Source organism: Pelobates fuscus, chromosome 5 (assembly GCF_036172605.1).
Source record: "Pelobates fuscus isolate aPelFus1 chromosome 5, aPelFus1.pri, whole genome shotgun sequence".
Classification (NCBI taxonomy): domain Eukaryota; kingdom Metazoa; phylum Chordata; class Amphibia; order Anura; family Pelobatidae; genus Pelobates; species Pelobates fuscus.
The window spans coordinates 43,387,324-43,411,039 of NC_086321.1; the positions used below are offsets into that span (position 1 = coordinate 43,387,324).

A 23,716-nucleotide genomic window follows, 5' to 3' on the forward strand; every position below is an offset into this window, starting at 1 on the left:
ACTTAATTGTCGAGAATGATGGCTGGAGTGTTCCGGCCCGGAAAATAGAGCTACCGCCTGTCCAAAACGTGAAAGAGCGGCTGCGTCCTGGTGGCAGCTCCAGGCGGGAGAGACGGCCGATCTCCTGTCCCCTGCCTGTACCCTCAGCAGGACCACAAAGAGTCCCGTTCCCCGCCCCCCCCCTCTGGGCCGGGGGGGGGATATCCTGGTCCACACTCCACTGACAGCAGAGCAGAAGGCTCTGGGCAGCAAACGCAGTGGAGCAGCAAAGAGTAATCCCATACACAAGATGGCGGACACACTCCTCTGCAACAGCCGAGCCCTGCAAACAAGCGCACACAGCAGACCGATGCCTCGGGAGAGCCTGGAGACAAAACTTGATGCTATCCTGGAGGCTTTATGGGCGAAGCTGACGGCAAAAGAGGCAAGCTCCAACCGGAAAAAACAGAGGTGGAGAGCATAAAATGGCCGCGGATTACAAAGCGGCACACAAAACCACCCAGCACCCGCCACAGGAAGCAACCACCAACCTGGACCCGGTCCGGGGGTCACCAAAAGGGTCGCCAAACGACCAGCTCTCCGGCACCGACCTCGCAAGCGGAGCTTTTTACCCACACAGCAACGCAAGACCCCGACCCGGCCCCACTTTCCCTATACAGGGAAAGGCCTGGACTATGCAAAACCCTCGGCTGGCGGCTTGAAGATGCGGACTTTGGCACGGGTCTGGGGCCAAAGGGCTTACTCACCACATCGCCAGTCAAAAACAGACGTTGGAAATTACGGAGGCTCGACCCACTGCAATTACCCCATGGCTGATCTGGATGGAGGCCGCAGCAGTGGCCCACAAGAGGCTAACTTTCTCTGGTCCTCTACCACTAGCGCTCCCTAACTGTTGCCGAACTTTCTGCGACTACCGACCACTCTTTTTTACCTTTATGGACGCAATCCAGACCCGCGTCCGCGACGGACAGGGAGGCATATCGTCTACCACAACTGAGAACTGAGCTGATGCCTGTTTCTGACTTACTGTCTGTTAGTTAGTTGTCCTTACTTAAGATGTTGCAAAGTTCAAATGTACAGGCATGGGCTGAGGGACTCCTTGCCTGCATAACTCAGCCCCCAGCTTGGGCCCAAAGCGGTGGTACACATACCCCCCCTCCCTGCGACCACATGCTAAATAGTTTACGTTTGCATCCTGTACCTTTATTGATCCCACTTTAGCAATAGCAGGTCACCTGCCAGGCCACCCAGTGGAACCTCATCTCATGTAGATAGGGAAGCAGTAACACATCTTGTTTGCCTTTATAATCTAAGCCTTAGCTGCTGACTCCACCTGTCTACAATGTGTTCTAGAGATCATATAAATACAAAAAAATGTGTGACTAATCTCTAACAGAAGTGTAAATATGTCTGGGATTGACGGAGAACACATACGAAGTAAAAATATTGCACTCACATTTAAAAGAGCTATGACCAGCTCTAGTATATATCGCATATAGTGGTATAATCTTATGGGATATGATGATGGTGGTCTTAGACAAGAGATGATTATCTAGGTACTCAGAGAAGAAGAAATAGCCACAAATAGTGCTTGCAGTAATATAATACAAGTATATTAAAATAAGCAGAATATTACTCACAAGCGTGGAGCAGACTCACTGCTCTATGGCGACAGCGTTAGTGGTATGATCCCCACCTATGATGTTCTTGAGAGTAGAATTGATAAAAGGTCTTTAGGTAAGACTAGATCAAATGCCAGGAAAAAATCTGTTATTTTGAAAGTAGATTATTCAAATAAGGAGGTAGTAGGTTGTAGTAAAACCAAAATCCTTTATTCAATATGATAAATCTTAAAAAGTAATGTCCATAATGCGTTTCGCCATGTAGGCTCTCTCAAATGGATCAATAACAGACAACCTCGCAGATTGGGCTTATATAGGGGAGAGGGTAGTTTAACCCCTGAAGGACCAAACTTCTGGAATAAAAGGGAATCATGACATGTCACGTGTCCTTAAGGGGTTAAAAGTGGCGCCAAAATTACATCATTGGCTGTCCACCAATCAGAAAACATCGTAATTAGGTACAATAAGAATTCAATCTTCTGAACCTTCCCAAATAAAAAAAAACAGGTCACCTATATATCTAAAATAGGAGACCAGGTTCGTCCGCCAAGCATGCTCACCCCAAATGGCCGTGGACTCCCAATCGGCCATGAAGAGGTTTGCATAGCTGGGGGTGAACCTGGTCCCCATAGTAGTGCCTCTCCTTTGGAGATAAAAATAATTTTAAAACCAAAAATAGTTATTATTAAGTATAATATTGATGCCTTCTAGGATAAAATCAATTTTATTGTCAGGAATTCGTGCTTCAGTCTTAAGGGTATTTTTGACAGCTTCGCAACCTATATCATAGAGAATTATTGTATACAATGATTGTACATCACATGTAACTAAAATAAGATTTGGATTCCAATTAAAATTACATAAAAATCTTAAAAGTGACATAGAATCTTTTAGATATGATTTAATTAATCTTACTGATGGTTGTAGAAGGATATCAATGTATTGGGATAAATTACACAAGAGAGAGCCAATTCCTGATACAATTGGTCTTCCTGGGGGTTTGGTTTCGTCTTTGTGAATTTTGGGTAAAAAAATACTCACCCTGATAGTTCTATCTTATATATTAACATCCTACAGATTGCAGCTTGCCCTAAATCCCAGAGCATGGTCTCACAATTTTTCATTTTTTAAAGGTTTACTTCACCCTAAAGCATTTATATTAAATTCATATAATGAGAAGGCAGGATTCTCTAGAGAAGACTCTGATGCTGGGAAAGATGGAAGGCACACAAAGAAGGGGACGACAGAGACGAAGAGAGATAGATGACGTCACTGAAGCCATGAACATGAAATTGTTGGAGCTCAGAGGGGCAGTGACTGACAGATGTACCTGGTGTGCTATGGTCCATATGGTCACGGAGAGTTGGACACGACTGAACGACTAAACAGCAACAACAAAGCAGGGGTAGGCAAACTTCGGCACTCCAGATGTTGTAAACTACATCTCCCATAATGCTTTCACAGTGATAATACTGACAGAGCATCATGGGAGGTGTAGTCCAAAGCATCTGGAGTGCCGAAGGTTGCCTTCCCCTGCCCTAAAATAACATGCCCTGTCAATATATAATAAATGATAAAATTCGACATACCTAACTTGTCTCTCATGTTTTCTGTATCCGAGATATTTGCAAAACTTGCACCCTACAAGAAACAGCATTAACAAAGTTAACATTAAAGTTTTTTAAAATTTTGCTTCTCATTATTCTCATCCCCCCAATGATGAGAATGTTAAACAACATTCACATTGACAAAATAACTCTGGGTGAAAGATTTACATTTTGAAACAAAAACACAGAACAAGCTCTGAATCGTTTGTTCTACCTGTTGGTGTTAGCCTAGTGCTCTGTATAACATTAGAAAAATTAGCACACACAATGCTATTAATCTGCATCATTACTGCTTAAGCTGCCATAGTTACTAATATGGGTGTCATGCCACCACTAAGCACGAATAGTACGTACATTAAAACCTGCAAATCCCCAGTAATGTTGAATGTATTGTCTGATTTCACCTTCAGATTTCATGTTTCGAAGAAACGCACATCTAAAACCAAGAAAGCACATTGTTTCAGACTTAAATGCAACATCAAATAAACACATAGAAGCTAACGTTATCACTTCCCTGTTTGTTAGGTTCTTTAGTTCACTCCTTTTAAGTAGACATTTGCAATTTGTTTCGGTCCGAATGTAAATTCTGCCGAAATTCGGGCTATTCGGACATTTGGATACTTCCGAATGTCCGAATAGCTGAATTGCCGAATTGCCGAAGTCCCGAATTACCGAAGTCCTGAAATTCCGAAATTGCCGAATTTCCGAAGTGTCGAAGTTCCGAAGTATCAAAGTGTCGAGGTTCCGAAGCACAGTATTGCCTAAGTACTAATATACTTACCCATATACTTCCCTAGTGGAAGAATGAAAAATGTTACACGGTATAAAAGTTGAAATAAAAAGTATACAAACATAGCCAGGATTCAGCTGTAAGCATTTGCAACACTTACAAAAATCAAGTAACACATATTTATATAAAATGTAAGTTACTTAGCCTGTCAATGGAATGACAGGAATGAATAAAGTAGATAACTCCCTAATTACCACACTATTAGGGAGCTATCTACTAAAAGGCTGAAAGACCTGAATTGGTCTTTCAGCCACATTTACTAATACCAAGTAGAGATTACTTAGTATTAGTAAATTATACCCCTACTCGCAATACCGCGAGTAGGGGCATGTCTATTAGGCTGCTCACTGTTAAAAAAAAATAAAAAGTTTACCCCCTCCCGAGCCCCCACCCATGCCGCGCAAGTGGGGGCTTCTAACCTGAAGGGGGGACCTATTGCCTCCCCCCCCACCCCGGCTCCCACCCCTGAACGGCGGGTGGGGGCCCTAAAGTAAAAAGGGGGGGGACCTATTGTTATTGAAAAATTAACCCCTACCTACCCCCCTCATCCTAAAAATAATGAGGGGGGACCTTTAACTAAGTACCTGTAAAAATAAATAAATAAAAATTTGATATTTTCTTTTTTCAAAAATCTTATTTTTTCAACCCCAAAAAAAGGCCAACTAAAAATCCATAATAGAAAGAATAGAGATAGCAAAAGGAAAGAAACCTATTGCTGAGACCAGGAGATCGTTACTAACACTTATAACAATAGAATAGGTATATTCAAAATCACAGTATTTAGAATGGAATAGGAAATTAGCAACAGTGGTAGATCTGCTAAACAATGTTATAAAATAAATAAATCACAGTAGCAATAATGATGCTCAAATCTACAATATGCGCAAATCAGATGGAAATGTGTAAATTGTAACAATAAGTTGTGAAAATTGTAACAATCCTTAGTAATTTCAACCACCCTCCGTGGGTGAAACAGTCCTAATAAGTCTTTTAAACTGTATGCTCCTATTTATGGCTATAATCCCTTCTATTGAAGCAGAAGGGAAAACTAGCCAGTGGGAGCACAATATTATTCTAGTAGCACACTGAAAATAATATTAATAGTATGGTACACATGAAAAAAATAACGTCCCTGGAGCAATTTGAACAATACCTTAATTTTAACCCATATAATTTAAAATGTACTTTCCAACACTCAAAAGAAAAGGTGGAGTTTCTGGATTTAGAGATCTACATTAAAGAGGGTAATATCCACACAAAGACTTATAAAAAAAACAGTAGATTGTAACAGCTTCATACTATTTGATAGCCACCACAAGAAGACGTGGCTAAAGAATATTCCATTTAGCCAATTCAGAAGGATTAGGCGAAATTGCTCAGAAATGGAAATATGTAAATCCCAGATGGAAGAAATGAAGACACAATTTCTAGACAAAGGATATGCGGTGGATATAGTAGAGGACGCACTAAAGAGAGCAATTGAAATTCCTAGAGAAGAGACTCTACAAAATAAACTCTGATTGGTTGCTTTCAATTAACCAATCAGAGTGTTGTTATGACTCAAATTACACAGCGTGGGAAAATTCAAAATAACTTTCCCACACTGTGTAAAATTACACAGGGCACTCTGATTGGCTGGATTTCAAGCTAACCAATCAGAGTGCTGTGACAGGTAAATGTAGAGACTTACCTGTCAGTCTCTTCATTTCCCTGTCAGAGCACTCTGATTGGATGGCTTAAACCAACCAACCAGAGTGCTCTCAGCCTAATTGCAGGGCTTTATGAGCCTTCCCCCGCCCTGCAGAGCTCAGTCTGCGCGGAGCCCTCCATGGGTGAAGATGGATTTTTTTGCTCTCTGTTTTTTTGTTTTTTTTTCTAATTGCGACTGTCATTATGGATTTTTATTTGGTCTTTTTTGGGGCTGAAAAAAGAAGATTTTAGAAAAAAGAACTGGGGGTGATTACATTTTTATTTAGGGCCCCCACTGCCGCTCAGGGGTGGGGGCCAGGTGGGAGGACATTAGGTCCCCCGCTTATTCTAGTTTAGGGCCCCCACCCACTGCTCAGGGGTGGTGGCCGGGGGGAGGACATTAGGTCCCCCCCTTATTAATATTTAGGGCCCCCACCTGCCGCTCAGGGGTGGGGGCCGGGGGGGAGGACATTAGGTTCCCCTCTTATTTGTATTTAGGGCCCTCACCTGCCGCTCAATGGTGGGGGTGGGGGTGGGGGGGGACATTAGGTCCCCCCCATGTTAATATTTAGGGCCCAAACCCACCGCTCATTAGTTCCCCCCCTTATTAAGTGTTCTTGCATAGCAAGACCACTTAATGTTATCTCACATATATATTATTATTATTATTATTATTCTTATTATAGCCAAATTTGCCACCCTAACTCCTCCCACAGTTTTTACACTACATAGACAAAAATTTACCAAAACGTGCAGATTGTTCCCGATCGCGTTGCTATTACTTTGTGGAACGTTTCGCTGAATGGTTCTCGGAATATCGTCGTTCTTGTGGCGAAATTTTTCCCATAGGAATGAATGGCAAAGCTAGAGTGGGAGCTGGCAAAAGCTGAAAAATCAGGACATGATTTCTAAACTGCCACTACGACCGTTTGAAGATGGCAACCGCAAAAATACTCTGACCTGTGCAAGGCTGCAGCAGCAAGTGATGTCATAGACAGGGCCATTTGCACCTGCTAATGTTTTTATAACTGTATGTTTTAATGTAACTGTGCAACAACGTTGCAATTAAATGTGCTATATAAATAAATAACTAGAAAAGCTACAATTTCTGGGGAAATTGTGTGAAGTGTTCTTGCATCCACCAGTAGTCTACAACTGGAGTCGGCGGAGTAACTGTTGTCATTTATATAGCACATTTAATTGCAACGTTGTTGCCCAAAGTGCTTCACAGTTACATTAAAACATACAGTTATAAAAACATTAGCAGGTGCAAAAGTCCCTGTCTATGACATCACGTGCTGCTGCAGCCTTGCACAGGTCAGAGTATTTTTGCGGTTGCCATCTTTTCAAACGTTCGTATTTTAAAAACTATAAATCCTACAGTGAAGAGCTTTATATTGTGAGATTCACAAGACCCACACCTACATTTTGATGTATAGTATGTCTCTGAGATATTAACAATGAAGGCAGAGTCGCAGTTTAGAAATTGCCCTTCAAATGTGAGCTTTGCAGAGTGGAGATTCAATGAATGTCAATGGAAGGCGTGAGTTGAAAACAAATGGTCATATTGTGAAAACTATCAGGACTATGGCTTAGCTGTGGACATTTTTAGTGGCAGCAGGCATAGCTGAACGTTTTGATATAAGATTTGTGTCGGTGGGCCTGAAAATGAGAGAGTGGTGGCAGTTTAGAAATCATGTCCTGATTTTTCAGCTTTTGCCAGCTCCCACTCTAGCTTTGCCATTCATTCCTATGGGACAAATTTCGCCACAAGAACGACGATATTCCGAGAACCATTCGGCGAAACGTTCCACAAAGTAATAGCAATCCGATCGGGAACAATCTGCACGTTTTGGTATATTTTTGTCTATGTAGTGTAAAAACTGTGGGAGGAGTTAGGGTGGCAAATTTGGCTATAATAAGAATAATAATAACTAGAAAAGCTACAATTTCTGGGGAAATTGTGAAGTGTTCTTGCCTCCACCAGTAGTCTACAACTGGAGTGGGCGGAGTAACTGTTATTATTTATTTATATAGCACATTTAATTGCAACGTTGTTGCCCAAAGTGCTTCACAGTTACATTAAAACATACAGTTATAGAAACCATTAGCAGGTGCATGTCTATGACATCACTTGCTGCTGCAGCCTTGCACAGGTCAGAGTATTTTTGCGGTTGCCATCTTCAAACGGTCGTATTTTAAAAACTATAAATCCTACAGTGAAGAGCTTTATATTGTGAGAATCACAAGACCCAGACCTACATTTTGATGTATAGTATGTCTCTGAGATATTAACAATGAAGGCACAGTCGCAGTTTAGAAATTGCCCTTCAAATGTGAGCTTTGCAGAGTGGAGTTTCAATGAATGTCAATGGACTGCGTGAGTTGCAAACAAATGGTCATATTGTGAAAACTATAAGGAATACGACTTAGCTGTGGACATTTTTAGTGGCAGCAGGGATAGCTGAACGTTTTGATATAAGATTTGTGTAGGTGGGCCTGAAAATGAGGGAGTGGTGGCAGTTTAGAAATCATGTCCTGATTTTTCAGCTTTTGCCAGCTCCCACTCTAGCTTTGCCATTCATTCCTATGGGACAAATTTTGCCACAAGAACGACGATATTCCGTGAACCATTCGGCGAAATGTTCTACAAAGTAATAGCAATCCGATCGGGAACAATCTGCACGTTTTGGTAAATTTTCGGCTATGTAGTGTAAAAACTGTGGGAGGAGTTAGGGTGGCAAATTTGGCTATAATAAGAATAATAATAACTAGAAAAGCTACAATTTCTGGGGAAATTGTGTGAAGTGTTCTTGCCTCCACCAGTAGTCTACAACTGGAGTGGGCGGAGTAACTGTTATTATTTATTTATATAGCACATTTAATTGCAACGTTGTTGCCCAAAGTGCTTCACAGTTACATTAAAACATACAGTTATAAATACATTAGCAGGTGTAAAAGGCTTTGTCTATGACATCACTTGCTGCTGCAGCCTTGCACAGGTCAGAGTATTTTGGTGGTTGCCATCTTCAAACGGTCGTATTTTAAAAACTATAAATCCTACAGCGAAGAGCTTTATATTGTGAGAATCACAAGACCCAGGCCTACATTTTGATGTATAGTATGTCTCTGCACTATTAACAATGAAGGCACAGTCGCAGTTTAGAAATTGCCCTTCAAATGTGAGCTTTGCAGAGTGGAGTTTCAATGAATGTCAATGGACTGCGTGAGTTGCAAACAAATGGTCATATTGCGAAAACAATCAGGACTATGGCTTAGCCGTGGACATTTTTAGTGGCAGCAGGGATAGCTGAACGTTTTGATATAAGATTTGTGTAGGTGGGCCTGAAAATGAGGGAGTGGTGGCAGTTTAGAAATCATGTCCTGATTTTTCAGCTTTTGCCAGCTCCCACTCTAGCTTTGCCATTCATTCCTATGGGACAAATTTCGCCACAAGAACGACGATATTCCGTGAACCATTCGGCGAAACGTTCCACAAAGTAATAGCAATCCGATCGGTAACAATCTGCACGTTTTGGTATATTTTTGTCTATGTAGTGTAAAGACTGTGGGAGGAGTTAGGGTGGCAAATTTGGCTATAATAAGAATAAGAATAACTAGAAAAGGTACAATTTCTGGGGAAATTGTGAAGTGTTCTTGCCTCCACCAGTAGTCTACAACTGGAGTGGGCGGAGTAACTGTTATTATTTATTTATATAGCACATTTAATTGCAATGTTGTTGCCCAAAGTGCTTCACAGTTACATTAAAACATACAGTTATAAAAACATTAGCAGGTGTAAAAGGCTTTGTCTATGACATCACTTGCTGCTGCAGCCTTGCACAGGTCAGAGTATTTTGGCGGTTGCCATCTTCAAACGGTCATATTTTAAAAACTATAAATCCTACAGTGAAGAGCTTTATATTGTGAGAATCACAAGACCCAGACCTACATTTTGATATATAGTATGTCTCTGAGATATTAACAAGGAAGGCACAGTCGCAGTTTAGAAATTGCCCTTCAAATGTGAGCTTTGCAGAGTGGCGTTTCAATGAATGTCAATGGACTGCGTGAGTTGCAAACAAATGGTCATATTGCGAAAACAATCAGGACTATGGCTTAGCCGTGGACATTTTTAGTGGCAGCAGGGATAGCTGAACGTTTTGATATAAGATTTGTGTAGGTGGGCTTGAAAATGAGGGAGTAGTGGCAGTTTAGAAATCATGTCCTGATTTTTCAGCTTTTGCCAGCTCCCACTCTAGCTTTGCCATTCATTCCTATGGGACAAATTTCGCCACAAGAATGACGATATTCCGAGAACCATTCAGCGAAACGTTCCACAAAGTAATAGCAACGCGATCGGGAACAATCTGCACATTTTGGTAAATTTTTGTCTATGTAGTGTAAAAACTGTGGGAGGAGTTAGGGTGGCAAATTTGGCTATAATAAGAATAATAATAACTAGAAAAGCTACAATTTCTGGGGAAATTGTGAAGTGTTCTTGCCTCCACCAGTAGTCTACAACTGGAGTGGGCGGAGTAACTGTTATTATTTATTTATATAGCACATTTAATTGCAACGTTGTTGCCCAAAGTGCTTCACAGTTACATTAAAACATACAGTTATAGAAACCATTAGCAGGTGCAAATGGCCCTGTCTATGACATCACTTGCTGCTGCAGCCTTGCACAGGTCAGAGTATTTTGGCGGTTGCCATCTTCAAACGGTCGTATTTTAAAAACTATAAATCCTACAGTGAAGAGCTTTATATTGTGAGAATCACAAGACCCAGACCTACATTTTGATGTATAGTATGTCTCTGAGATATTAACAATGAAGGCACAGTCGCAGTTTAGAAATTACCCTTCAAATGTGAGCTTTGCAGAGTGGAGTTTCAATGAATGTCAATGGAAGGCGTGAGTTGCAAACAAATGGTCATATTGTGAAAACTATCAGGACTATGGCTTAGCCGTGGACATTTCTAGTGGCAGCAGGGATAGCTGAACGTTTTGATATAAGATTTGTGTAGGTGGGCCTGAAAATGAGGGAGTGGTGGCAGTTTAGAAATCATGTCCTGATTTTTCAGCTTTTGCCAGCTCCCACTCTAGCTTTGCCATTCATTCCTATGGGACATATTTCGCCACAAGAACGACGATATTCCGTGAACCATTCGGCGAAACGTTCCACAAAGTAATAGCAATCCGATCGGGAACAATCTGCACGTTTTGGTATATTTTTGTCTATGTAGTGTAAAAACTGTGGGAGGAGTTAGGGTGGCAAATTTGGCTATAATAAGAATAATAATAATAACTAGAAAAGCTACAATTTCTGGGGAAATTGTGTGAAGTGTTCTTGCCTCCATCAGTAGTCTACAACTAGAGTGGGCGGAGTAACTGTTAGTATTTATTTATATAGCACATTTAATTGCAATGTTGTTGCCCAAAGTGCTTCACAGTTACATTAAAACATACATTTATAAAAACATTAGCAGGTGTAAAAGGTTTTGTCTATGACATCACTTGCTGCTGCAGCCTTGCACAGGTCAGAGTATTTTGGCGGTTGCCATCTTCAAACGGTCGTATTTTAAAAACTATAAATCCTACAGTGAAGAGCTTTATATTGTGAGAATCACAAGACCCAGACCTACATTTTGATGTATAGTATGTCTCTGAGATATTAACAATGAAGGCACAGTCGCAGTTTAGAAATTGCCCTTCAAATGTGAGCTTTGCAGAGTGGAGTTTCAATGAATGTCAATGGACTGCGTGAGTTGCAAACAAATGGTCATATTGTGAAAACTATAAGGACTATGGCTTAGCTGTCGACATTTTTAGTGGCAGCAGGGATAGCTGAACGTTTTGATATAAGATTTGTGTAGGTGGGCCTGAAAATGAGGGAGTGGTGGCAGTTTAGAAATCATGTCCTGATTTTTCAGCTTTTGCCAGCTCCCACTCTAGCTTTGCCATTCATTCCTATGGGACAAATTTTGCCACAAGAACGACGATATTCCGAGAACCATTTGGCGAAACGTTCCACAAAGTAATAGCAATCCGATCGGGAACAATCTGCACGTTTTGGTATATTTTTGTCTATGTAGTGTAAAAACTGTGGGAGGAGTTAGGGTGGCAAATTTGGCTATAATAAGAATAATAATAATAATATATATGTGAGATAACATTAAGTGGTCTTGCTATGCAAGAACACTTAATAATAATAATATATATGTGAGATAACATTAAGTGGTCTTGCTATGCAAGAACACTTAATAACTAGAAAGGCTACAATTTCTGGGGAAATTGTGAAGTGTTCTTGCCTCCACCAGTAGTATACAACTGGAGTGGGCGGAGTAACTGTTATTATTTATTTATATAGCACATTTAATTGCAACGTTGTTGCACAGTTACATTAAAACATACAGTTATAAAAACATTAGCAGGTGCAAATCGCCCTGTCTATGACATCACTTGCTGCTGCAGCCTTGCACAGGTCAGAGTATTTTTGCGGTTGCCATCTTCAAACGGTCGTATTTTAAAAACTATAAATCCTACAGTGAAGAGCTTTATATTGTGAGAATCACAAGACCCAGACCTACATTTTGATGTATAGTATGTCTCTGAGATATTAACAAGGAAGGCACAGTCGCAGTTTAGAAATTGCCCTTCAAATGTGAGCTTTGCAGAGTGGCGTTTCAATGAATGTCAATGGACTGCGTGAGTTGCAAACAAATGGTCATATTGCGAAAACAATCAGGACTATGGCTTAGCCGTGGACATTTTTAGTGGCAGCAGGGATAGCTGAACGTTTTGATATAAGATTTGTGTAGGTGGGCTTGAAAATGAGGGAGTAGTGGCAGTTTAGAAATCATGTCCTGATTTTTCAGCTTTTGCCAGCTCCCACTCTAGCTTTGCCATTCATTCCTATGGGACAAATTTCGCCACAAGAACGACGATATTCCGAGAACCATTCAGCGAAACGTTCCACAAAGTAATAGCAACGCGATCGGGAACAATCTGCACGTTTTGGTAAATTTTTGTCTATGTAGTGTAAAAACTGTGGGAGGAGTTAGGGTGGCAAATTTGGCTATAATAAGAATAATAATAATAACTAGAAAAGCTACAATTTCTGGGGAAATTGTGTGAAGTGTTCTTGCATCCACCAGTAGTCTACAACTGGAGTCGGCGGAGTAACTGTTGTCATTTATATAGCACATTTAATTGCAACGTTGTTGCCCAAAGTGCTTCACAGTTACATTAAAACATACAGTTATAAAAACATTAGCAGGTGCAAAAGTCCCTGTCTATGACATCACGTGCTGCTGCAGCCTTGCACAGGTCAGAGTATTTTTGCGGTTGCCATCTTTTCAAACGTTCGTATTTTAAAAACTATAAATCCTACAGTGAAGAGCTTTATATTGTGAGATTCACAAGACCCACACCTACATTTTGATGTATAGTATGTCTCTGAGATATTAACAATGAAGGCAGAGTCGCAGTTTAGAAATTGCCCTTCAAATGTGAGCTTTGCAGAGTGGAGATTCAATGAATGTCAATGGAAGGCGTGAGTTGCAAACAAATGGTCATATTGTGAAAACTATCAGGACTATGGCTTAGCTGTGGACATTTCTAGTGGCAGCAGGGATAGTTGAACGTTTTGATATAAGATTTGTGTAGGTGGGCCTGAAAATGAGAGAGTGGTGGCAGTTTAGAAATCATGTCCTGATTTTTCAGCTTTTGCCAGCTCCCACTCTAGCTTTGCCATTCATTCCTATGGGACAAATTTCGCCACAAGAACGACGATATTCCGAGAACCATTCGGCGAAACGTTCCACAAAGTAATAGCAATCCGATCGGGAACAATCTGCACGTTTTGGTATATTTTTGTCTATGTAGTGTAAAAACTGTGGGAGGAGTTAGGGTGGCAAATTTGGCTATAATAAGAATAATAATAATAACTAGAAAAGCTACAATTTCTGGGGAAATTGTGTGGTGTTCTTGCATCCACCAGTAGTCTACAACTAGAGTGGGCGGAGTAACTGCTATCATTTATATAGCACATTTAATTGCAACGTTGTTGCCCAAAGTGCTTCACAGTTACATTAAAACATACAGTTATAAAAAATTAGCAGGTGCAAAAGTCCCTGTCTATGACATCACTTGCTGCTGCAGCCTTGCACAGGTCAGAGTATTTTGGCGGTTGCCATCTTCAAACGGTCGTATTTTAAAAACTATAAATCCTACAGTGAAGAGCTTTATATTGTGAGAATCACAAGACCCAGACCTACATTTTGATGCATAGTATGTCTCTGAGATATTAACAATGAAGGCACAGTCACAGTTTAGAAATTGCCCTTCAAATGTGAGCTTTGCAGAGTGGAGTTTCAATGAATGTCAATGGAAGGCGTGAGTTGCAAACAAATGGTCATATTGTGAAAACTATCAGGACTATGGCTTAGCCGTGGACATTTCTAGTGGCAGCAGGGATAGCTGAACGTTTTGATATAAGATTTGTGTAGGTGGGCCTGAAAATGAGGGAGTGGTGGCAGTTTAGAAATCATGTCCTGATTTTTCAGCTTTTGCCAGCTCCCACTCTAGCTTTGCCATTCATTCCTATGGGACAAATTTCGCCAGAAGAACGACGATATTCCGTGAACCATTCGGCGAAACGTTCCACAAAGTAATAGCAATCCGATCGGGAACAATCTGCACGTTTTGGTATATTTTTGTCTATGTAGTGTAAAAACTGTGGGAGGAGTTAGGGTGGCAAATTTGGCTATAATAAGAATAATAAGAACTAGAAAAGCTACAATTTCTGGGGAAATTGTGTGAAGTGTTCTTGCCTCCACCAGTAGTCTACAACTGGAGTGGGCGGAGTAACTGTTATTATTTATTTATATAGCACATTTAATTGCAACATTGTTGCCCAAAGTGCTTCACAGTTACATTAAAACATACAGTTATAAATACATTAGCAGGTGTAAAAGGCTTTGTCTATGACATCACTTGCTGCTGCAGCCTTGCACAGGTCAGAGTATTTTGGTGGTTGCCATCTTCAAACGGTCGTATTTTAAAAACTATAAATCCTACAGCGAAGAGCTTTATATTGTGAGAATCACAAGACCCAGACCTACATTTTGATGTATAGTATGTCTCTGCACTATTAACAATGAAGGCACAGTCGCAGTTTAGAAATTGCCCTTCAAATGTGAGCTTTGCAGAGTGGAGTTTCAATGAATGTCAATGGACTGCGTGAGTTGCAAACAAATGGTCATATTGTGAAAACAATCAGGACTATGGCTTAGCCGTGGACATTTTTAGTGGCAGCAGGGATAGCTGAACGTTTTGATATAAGATTTGTGTAGGTGGGCCTGAAAATGAGGGAGTGGTGGCAGTTTAGAAATCATGTCCTGATTTTTCAGCTTTTGCCAGCTCCCACTCTAGCTTTGCCATTCATTCCTATGGGACAAATTTCGCCACAAGAACGACGATATTCCGTGAACCATTCGGCGAAACGTTCCACAAAGTAATAGCAATCCGATCGGGAACAATCTGCACGTTTTGGTATATTTTTGTCTATGTAGTGTAAAGACTGTGGGAGGAGTTAGGGTGGCAAATTTGGCTATAATAATAATAATAATAATAATAATATATATGTGAGATAACATTAAGTGGTCTTGCTATGCAAGAACACTTAATAATATATATGTGAGATAACATTAAGTGGTCTTGCTATGCAAGAACACTTAATAATAATATATATGTGAGATAACATTAAGTGGTCTTGCTATGCAAGAACACTTAATAATAATATATATGTGAGATAACATTAAGTGGTCTTGCTATGCAAGAACACTTAATAATAATAATAATATATATGTGAGATAACATTAAGTGGTCTTGCTATGCAAGAACACTTAATAATAATAATAATATATATGTGAGATAACATTAAGTGGTATTGCTATGCAAGAACACTTAACTAGAAAAGCTACAATTTCTGGGGAAATCGTGTGAAGTGTTCTTGCCTCCACCAGTAGTCTACAACTGGAGTGGGCGGAGTAACTGTTATCATTTATATAGCATATTTAATTGCAACTTTGTAGCCAATTCAGAAGGATTAGGCGAAATTGCTCAGAAATGGAAATATGTAAATCCCAGATGGAAGAAATGAAGACACAATTTCTAGACAAAGGATATGCGGTGGATATAGTAGAGGACGCACTAAAGAGAGCAATTGAAATTCCTAGAGAAGAGACTCTACAAAATAAACTCTGATTGGTTGCTTTCAATTAACCAATCAGAGTGTTGTTATGACTCAAATTACACAGCGTGGGAAAATTCAAAATAACTTTCCCACACTGTGTAAAATTACACAGGGCACTCTGATTGGCTGGATTTCAAGCTAACCAATCAGAATGCTGTGACAGGTAAATGTAGAGACTTACCTGTCAGTCTCTTCATTTCCCTGTCAGAGCACTCTGATTGGATGGCTTAAACCAACCAACCAGAGTGCTCTCAGCCTAATTGCAGGGCTTTATGAGCCTTCCCCCGCCCTGCAGAGCTCAGTCTGCGCGGAGCCCTCCATGGGTGAAGATGGATTTTTTTGCTCTCTGTTTTTTTGTTTTTTTTTCTAATTGCGACTGTCATTATGGATTTTTATTTGGTCTTTTTTGGGGCTGAAAAAAGAAGATTTTAGAAAAAAGAACTGGGGGTGATTACATTTTTATTTAGGGCCCCCACTGCCGCTCAAGGGTGGGGGCCAGGGGGAGGACAATAGGTCCCCCCTTATTCTAATTTAGGGCCCCCAACCAATGCTCAGGGGTGGGGGCCAGGTGGGAGGACATTAGGTTCCCCGCTTATTCTAGTTTAGGGCCCCCACCCACTGCTCAGGGGTGGTGGCCGGGGGGAGGACATTAGGTCCCCCCCTTATTAATATTTAGGGCCCCCACCTGCCGCTCAGGGGTGGGGGCCGGGGGGGAGGACATTAGGTTCCCCTCTTATTTGTATTTAGGGCCCTCACCTGCCGCTCAATGGTGGGGGTGGGGGTGGGGGGGGGACATTAGGTCCCCCCCATGTTAATATTTAGGGCCCAAACCCACCGCTCATTAGTTCCCCCCCTTATTAAGTGTTCTTGCATAGCAAGACCACTTAATGTTATCTCACATATATATTATTATTATTATTATTATTATTCTTATTCTTATTATAGCCAAATTTGCCACCCTAACTACTCCCACAGTTTTTACACTACATAGACAAAAATTTACCAAAACGTGCAGATTGTTCCCGATCGCGTTGCTATTACTTTGTGGAACGTTTCGCTGAATGGTTCTCGGAATATCGTCGTTCTTGTGGCGAAATTTTTCCCATAGGAATGAATGGCAAAGCTAGAGTGGGAGCTGGCAAAAGCTGAAAAATCAGGACATGATTTCTAAACTGCCACTACGACCGTTTGAAGATGGCAACCGCAAAAATACTCTGACCTGTGCAAGGCTGCAGCAGCAAGTGATGTCATAGACAGGGCCATTTGCACCTGCTAATGTTTTTATAACTGTATGTTTTAATGTAACTGTGCAACAACGTTGCAATTAAATGTGCTATATAAATAAATAACTAGAAAAGCTACAATTTCTGGGGAAATTGTGTGAAGTGTTCTTGCATCCACCAGTAGTCTACAACTGGAGTCGGCGGAGTAACTGTTGTCATTTATATAGCACATTTAATTGCAACGTTGTTGCCCAAAGTGCTTCACAGTTACATTAAAACATACAGTTATAAAAACATTAGCAGGTGCAAAAGTCCCTGTCTATGACATCACGTGCTGCTGCAGCCTTGCACAGGTCAGAGTATTTTTGCGGTTGCCATCTTTTCAAACATTCGTATTTTAAAAACTATAAATCCTACAGTGAAGAGCTTTATATTGTGAGATTCACAAGACCCACACCTACATTTTGATGTATAGTATGTCTCTGAGATATTAACAATGAAGGCAGAGTCGCAGTTTAGAAATTGCCCTTCAAATGTGAGCTTTGCAGAGTGGAGATTCAATGAATGTCAATGGAAGGCGTGAGTTGCAAACAAATGGTCATATTGTGAAAACTATCAGGACTATGGCTTAGCTGTGGACATTTTTAGTGGCAGCAGGCATAGCTGAACGTTTTGATATAAGATTTGTGTCGGTGGGCCTGAAAATGAGAGAGTGGTGGCAGTTTAGAAATCATGTCCTGATTTTTCAGCTTTTGCCAGCTCCCACTCTAGCTTTGCCATTCATTCCTATGGGACAAATTTCGCCACAAGAACGACGATATTCCGAGAACCATTCGGCGAAACGTTCCACAAAGTAATAGCAATCCGATCGGGAACAATCTGCACGTTTTGGTATATTTTTGTCTATGTAGTGTAAAAACTGTGGGAGGAGTTAGGGTGGCAAATTTGGCTATAATAAGAATAATAAGAACTAGAAAAGCTACAATTTCTGGGGAAATTGTGTGAAGTGTTCTTGCCTCCACCAGTAGTCTACAACTGGAGTGGGCGGAGTAACTGTTATTATTTATTTATATAGCACATTTAATTGCAACGTTGTTGCCCAAAGTGCTTCACAGTTACATTAAAACATACAGTTATAAATACATTAGCAGGTGTAAAAGGCTTTGTCTATGACATCACTTGCTGCTGCAGCCTTGCACAGGTCAGAGTATTTTGGTGGTTGCCATCTTCAAACGGTCGTATTTTAAAAACTATAAATCCTACAGCGAAGAGCTTTATATTGTGAGAATCACAAGACCCAGACCTACATTTTGATGTATAGTATGTCTCTGCACTATTAACAATGAAGGCACAGTCGCAGTTTAGAAATTGCCCTTCAAATGTGAGCTTTGCAGAGTGGAGTTTCAATGAATGTCAATGGACTGCGTGAGTTGCAAACAAATGGTCATATTGCGAAAACAATCAGGACTATGGCTTAGCCGTGGACATTTTTAGTGGCAGCAGGGATAGCTGAACGTTTTGATATAAGATTTGTGTAGGTGGGCCTGAAAATGAGGGAGTGGTGGCAGTTTAGAAATCATGTCCTGATTTTTCAGCTTTTGCCAGCTCCCACTCTAGCTTTGCCATTCATTCCTATGGGACAAATTTCGCCACAAGAACGACGATATTCCGTGAACCATTCGGCGAAACGTTCCACAAAGTAATAGCAATCCGATCGGGAACAATCTGCACGTTTTGGTATATTTTTGTCTATGTAGTGTAAAGACTGTGGGAGGAGTTAGGGTGGCAAATTTGGCTATAATAAGAATAAGAATAACTAGAAAAGGTACAATTTCTGGGGAAATTGTGAAGTGTTCTTGCCTCCACCAGTAGTCTACAACTGGAGTGGGCGGAGTAACTGTTATTATTTATTTATATAGCACATTTAATTGCAATGTTGTTGCCCAAAGTGCTTCACAGTTACATTAAAACATACAGTTATAAAATCATTAGCAGGTGTAAAAGGCTTTGTCTATGACATCACTTGCTGCTGCAGCCTTGCACAGGTCAGAGTATTTTTGCGGTTGCCATCTTCAAACGGTCATATTTTAAAAACTATAAATCCTACAGTGAAGAGCTTTATATTGTGAGAATCACAAGACCCAGACCTACATTTTGATGTATAGTATGTCTCTGAGATATTAACAAGGAAGGCACAGTCGCAGTTTAGAAATTGCCCTTCAAATGTGAGCTTTGCAGAGTGGCGTTTCAATGAATGTCAATGGACTGCGTGAGTTGCAAACAAATGGTCATATTGCAAAAACAATCAGGACTATGGCTTAGCCGTGGACATTTTTAGTGGCAGCAGGGATAGCTGAACGTTTTGATATAAGATTTGTGTAGGTGGGCTTGAAAATGAGGGAGTAGTGGCAGTTTAGAAATCATGTCCTGATTTTTCAGCTTTTGCCAGCTCCCACTCTAGCTTTGCCATTCATTCCTATGGGACAAATTTCGCCACAAGAATGACGATATTCCGAGAACCATTCAGCGAAACGTTCCACAAAGTAATAGCAATGCGATCGGGAACAATCTGCACATTTTGGTAAATTTTTGTCTATGTAGTGTAAAAACTGTGGGAGGAGTTAGGGTGGCAAATTTGGCTATAATAAGAATAATAATAATAATATATATGTGAGATAACATTAAGTGGTCTTGCTATGCAAGAACACTTAATAATAATAATATATATGTGAGATAACATTAAGTGGTCTTGCTATGCAAGAACACTTAATAATAATAATAATAATATATATGTGAGATAACATTAAGTGGTCTTGCTATGCAAGAACACTTAATAATAATAATATATATGTGAGATAACATTAAGTGGTCTTGCTATGCAAGAACACTTAATAATATATATGTGAGATAACATTAAGTGGTCTTGCTATGCAAGAACACTTAATAACAGTTACTCCGCCCACTCCAGTTGTATACTACTGGTGGAGGCAAGAACACTTCACAATTTCCCCAGAAATTGTAGCTTTTTTAGTTCTAATTTAGGGTCCCCACCCGGAGCAGGGGTGGGGGCTGGGGGAGGACAATAGGTCCCCCTTATTCGTATTTAGGGCCCCCACCCGCCGCTCATGGGTGGGGGCTGGGGGGGAGGACAATAGGTCCCACCCATTATTTTACTTTAGGACCCCCACCTGCCGCTCAGGGGTGAGGGCCGGGGGGGAGGACAATAGGTCCCCCCCTTTTTTTACTTTAGTGTCCCCACCCGCTGCTCAGGGGTGGGGGCCGGGGGGTGTCAATAGGACACTGTTTTTTTTAACACAGGCTCCTCACTGTTTGATAGACATGCCCCTACTCGCGGTATAGCGAGCCAGGGAAAAATGTACTAATACTAAGTAATTTTTACTTAGTATTAGTAAATTTGGCTGAAAGACCAATTTAGGTCTTTCAGCCTTTTGGTAGATAACTCCCTAATACCGTGGGAATTAGGGAGTTATCTACTAAGTGGCTGCAAGAGAAGTCCCGAAGTTCCGAAATCCCAAAATACAGAAGTCCCGAATTGCCGAAGTCCCAAATTTCGGAATGCCGAACCAAACCGAAAATTTTCCCCATGCACATGCCTACTTTTAAGTGATAAGCTTTCCAATATTAAACTGTTTTTATTGTTTTAATGTTAAACAAGAGTCCCCAGCAGTCCATCCCCTCTATGGTTCTTGGGCTAATACGTAAGCACTAGCTTGAGTGTCAGCTGACCGCTTTCAGCCTATCGCAGTGCCCACTGGCATTATGGATTGGTACAACTAGAAGGAAGTGGGTAATCTCTGTTTTAGCCACACCTCCGGTAGGGCGTCCAGGGACCCTTATTCAGTGTTAATCTACTTGAAATTGGTTTAACACAGAGGACTCCAGGTACTATAACAAAATCAATGAGATGGAATAGTGCCTATAGTGTCCTTTTAGAGGGAGTAAGTTGGTAGTTTGGATGTTATACAACTTTTACCTCCAACTGTAGTTCTGGCTATAGCAAGGTCATGGAGCTAACAGCAGTGCAGGCCACTTAGTACCCAGACCTCCTTGGCTGAGGCACACTATCCTGAAAAGGAGATTCTGGGATTCATGACATCTTGAAGGCATGGGGTCACTTCTAGTTAAGCACACTAGGTAGCTAAAATACATGATACTGTGTAATGTTTATTTACTTTGACTATGCACACCACACCATGCAGATTTTCAAACAATTCTACTCCATTTCTTTTCTTTTTCTTTTTAACATACCACTCTTCAATTAGGCATCTACTAAGCCGACTGAGCAGACCTTGGTTTTGCCCAAAAAGAAATCCACCCATTCTCGATTTTGTTCCACCCATACATTGTTGGAAGATATTACTGGACTCACTCTGGGAACCATTTTGCATGTTCTTTCCAAGGATCATCATTTTCTGACCAGTTTCCCAAACATCCTGAGCAGGAGAAGCACTGGACATGGTCTCTTCTTCCTTTAACCAGATGGTACAATAACATCAAAATAAAATTAGAAAATGCACTACATAAATACATAAAAACACAATATCTACTTTGGTGAACAACTTTAATATTTGCTTTACAATGAGTCAATTCCTCAGAAGACCTGTTCATAAATGATACTATTAAATTCAACACTGCTATAATAAGATTAGGGAAGTTCAGGTTAGAGGTAACATTTTAGAGTTGGAGGGTTTAGATTTGGGGTAGTATTCAAGGGACTTAGGGTTCAGTTAAATATTTTAATATATAATGCAAAGCTTGAGGATGTCCAGTGTCATTTCACTGTGGCTAAGAGGGAAAGGGACACAGCACCCAGACCACTTCAATGAGATGAAGTGGTCTGGGTTCCTATAGTGTCCCTTCAATTTACTACCATACATTTAACAATCCCTAGACTGGACATTCAGTTAGTATTTTGTTTTCATTTTGCAGTTTTGCTTAGAGATTCTGCAATTAAAGTATTACAATTAAGCACATCAAAAGCAATAGTTGAAGAGAAGGCACGAAGGTTATTGCAAAATATCACACATTTTTATTTGATATTAGAAAACACGTCATTCAGAGCGTAATCCCAATATAATCACATTACCTATAAAGAAAAAACCTGCTTGTGCAAGAAGTGCTGGCTCTATCAAGGAGTACACAGGCCAGTGTGTAAAAGACTGTAGTCTCTTCTCTTCACTTTCCATTAAATCTTTATTTAAAAGACCATCATCTGATGGCTGAAGACGGATATCATATCTTGAGATATTCCCGGAGTCCACTCTTTGAATGAACCCACAGTTTGGACTGAACTTTCTATGGTTCTCCATTGGGGTTTTGCTTAGAGATTGCTTGCACAGTACCAATCCACAGCAAAAGCATTGAGAACTGTCCTCTAGACCGGTGGCATAAAATCCAGCAGCAGACAATTCTGCAGGTGACCAGGTAGACATGGGTGCCAGATCCAATAAAGTCTTCTTCAGCCTGACCACTTCACTTCTCATTGAATAATTGGGGCCCCTGGGCAACTGCTCACGTATTTTACGGTGGTTTTCGTCTGCTTGAAGGATGGCTTGCCTTATATCTAAATTCATCCAGGCTAGTGGAAAACGTGGCATGAATGATGGTTCAAACTCACAAATATTTATTAAGTCTGTAGAGTCATCTGAAGAACTCTGATTTTCCATGGAAAGATAAAGCTAAAAAACCCGATATGTGAAAAAAAAACCAAATCTTTCCAAAAAGACCTGTAATATACATCAAGTAATACAACAAATGGTTATAATTCTGATAAATGCATACTTAAAATTGCAAAGGCAGCAGGCTACCATCAATATACCCTCAATGCTACTATGAAAACGAACTGGAAATTAAAATTACTGAAAGTAAAATCTCCGTTTTGTTTTCTTTTATTGTTGTTTTGTTTTTCTGAGGTTGTTTTATGTTTTAGACAGTTTACATTTATAATATAAGAGAATTATGTAGTTATGAAAACAGCTGACGAGGCAAGAGTTGCTTAATGCTTTTTGGTGGCATGTGATAAAGTAAGGATGTTATCACACTGCAGGTTTCTGAGATAGTCTATCCACCAACATGCTGTCTATATTGTTACAGTTGTTGACCAGTTCTGAAACAAGTTCACAAAGAAATTCAGTTCTTGATGGGATGCAGTTATTACCGACTAGTATACCTAGATATTTCTATTTACTAGTTATAAAAAACAGAGTAGATTAAGTAAAATCAATATGAAGAATTAATAGTAAAGTAAATCGGAACAAACGTTTTACAATGTTTGAGCTTGGAAACCTCTTCATGTATGTCTGATTAAGGTAACCAAAATTAATTAAGTACCACAATAACCTTATCTTAATGAAGTAGTTTTGGTGTTATAGAAAATATCTCTGCAGTCTCACTACTCAATGATCTACCATGTAGACTTTAAATCAGTTTGTTTATGCAGCCCTAGCCACACCTACCCTGGCTGTGACTCGTATAGCCTCCCTACACGCTTCCTGAAAAGTGCTCT

General features: G+C 40.4%; 1 protein-coding gene across 1 annotated transcript in view; it reads right to left on the reverse strand.

Annotated features, from left to right (window-relative positions):
- Positions 1 to 22,933, reverse strand: part of LOC134610674 (baculoviral IAP repeat-containing protein 1-like) — a 36,874-nt gene extending 13,941 nt beyond the window's left edge. The window contains exons 1-4 of the mRNA XM_063453774.1: positions 22,298 to 22,933; positions 21,581 to 21,680; positions 3,584 to 3,665; positions 3,212 to 3,263 (exon numbers count right to left, since the gene is read on the reverse strand). Of these exons, the coding sequence (XP_063309844.1) occupies positions 3,212 to 3,263; positions 3,584 to 3,665; positions 21,581 to 21,680; positions 22,298 to 22,877 (814 nt within the window). The 5' untranslated portion in view covers positions 22,878 to 22,933. The remainder of the gene's footprint in view (positions 1 to 3,211; positions 3,264 to 3,583; positions 3,666 to 21,580; positions 21,681 to 22,297) is intronic.
- Between the last annotated feature and the right edge of the window lie 783 nt (positions 22,934 to 23,716).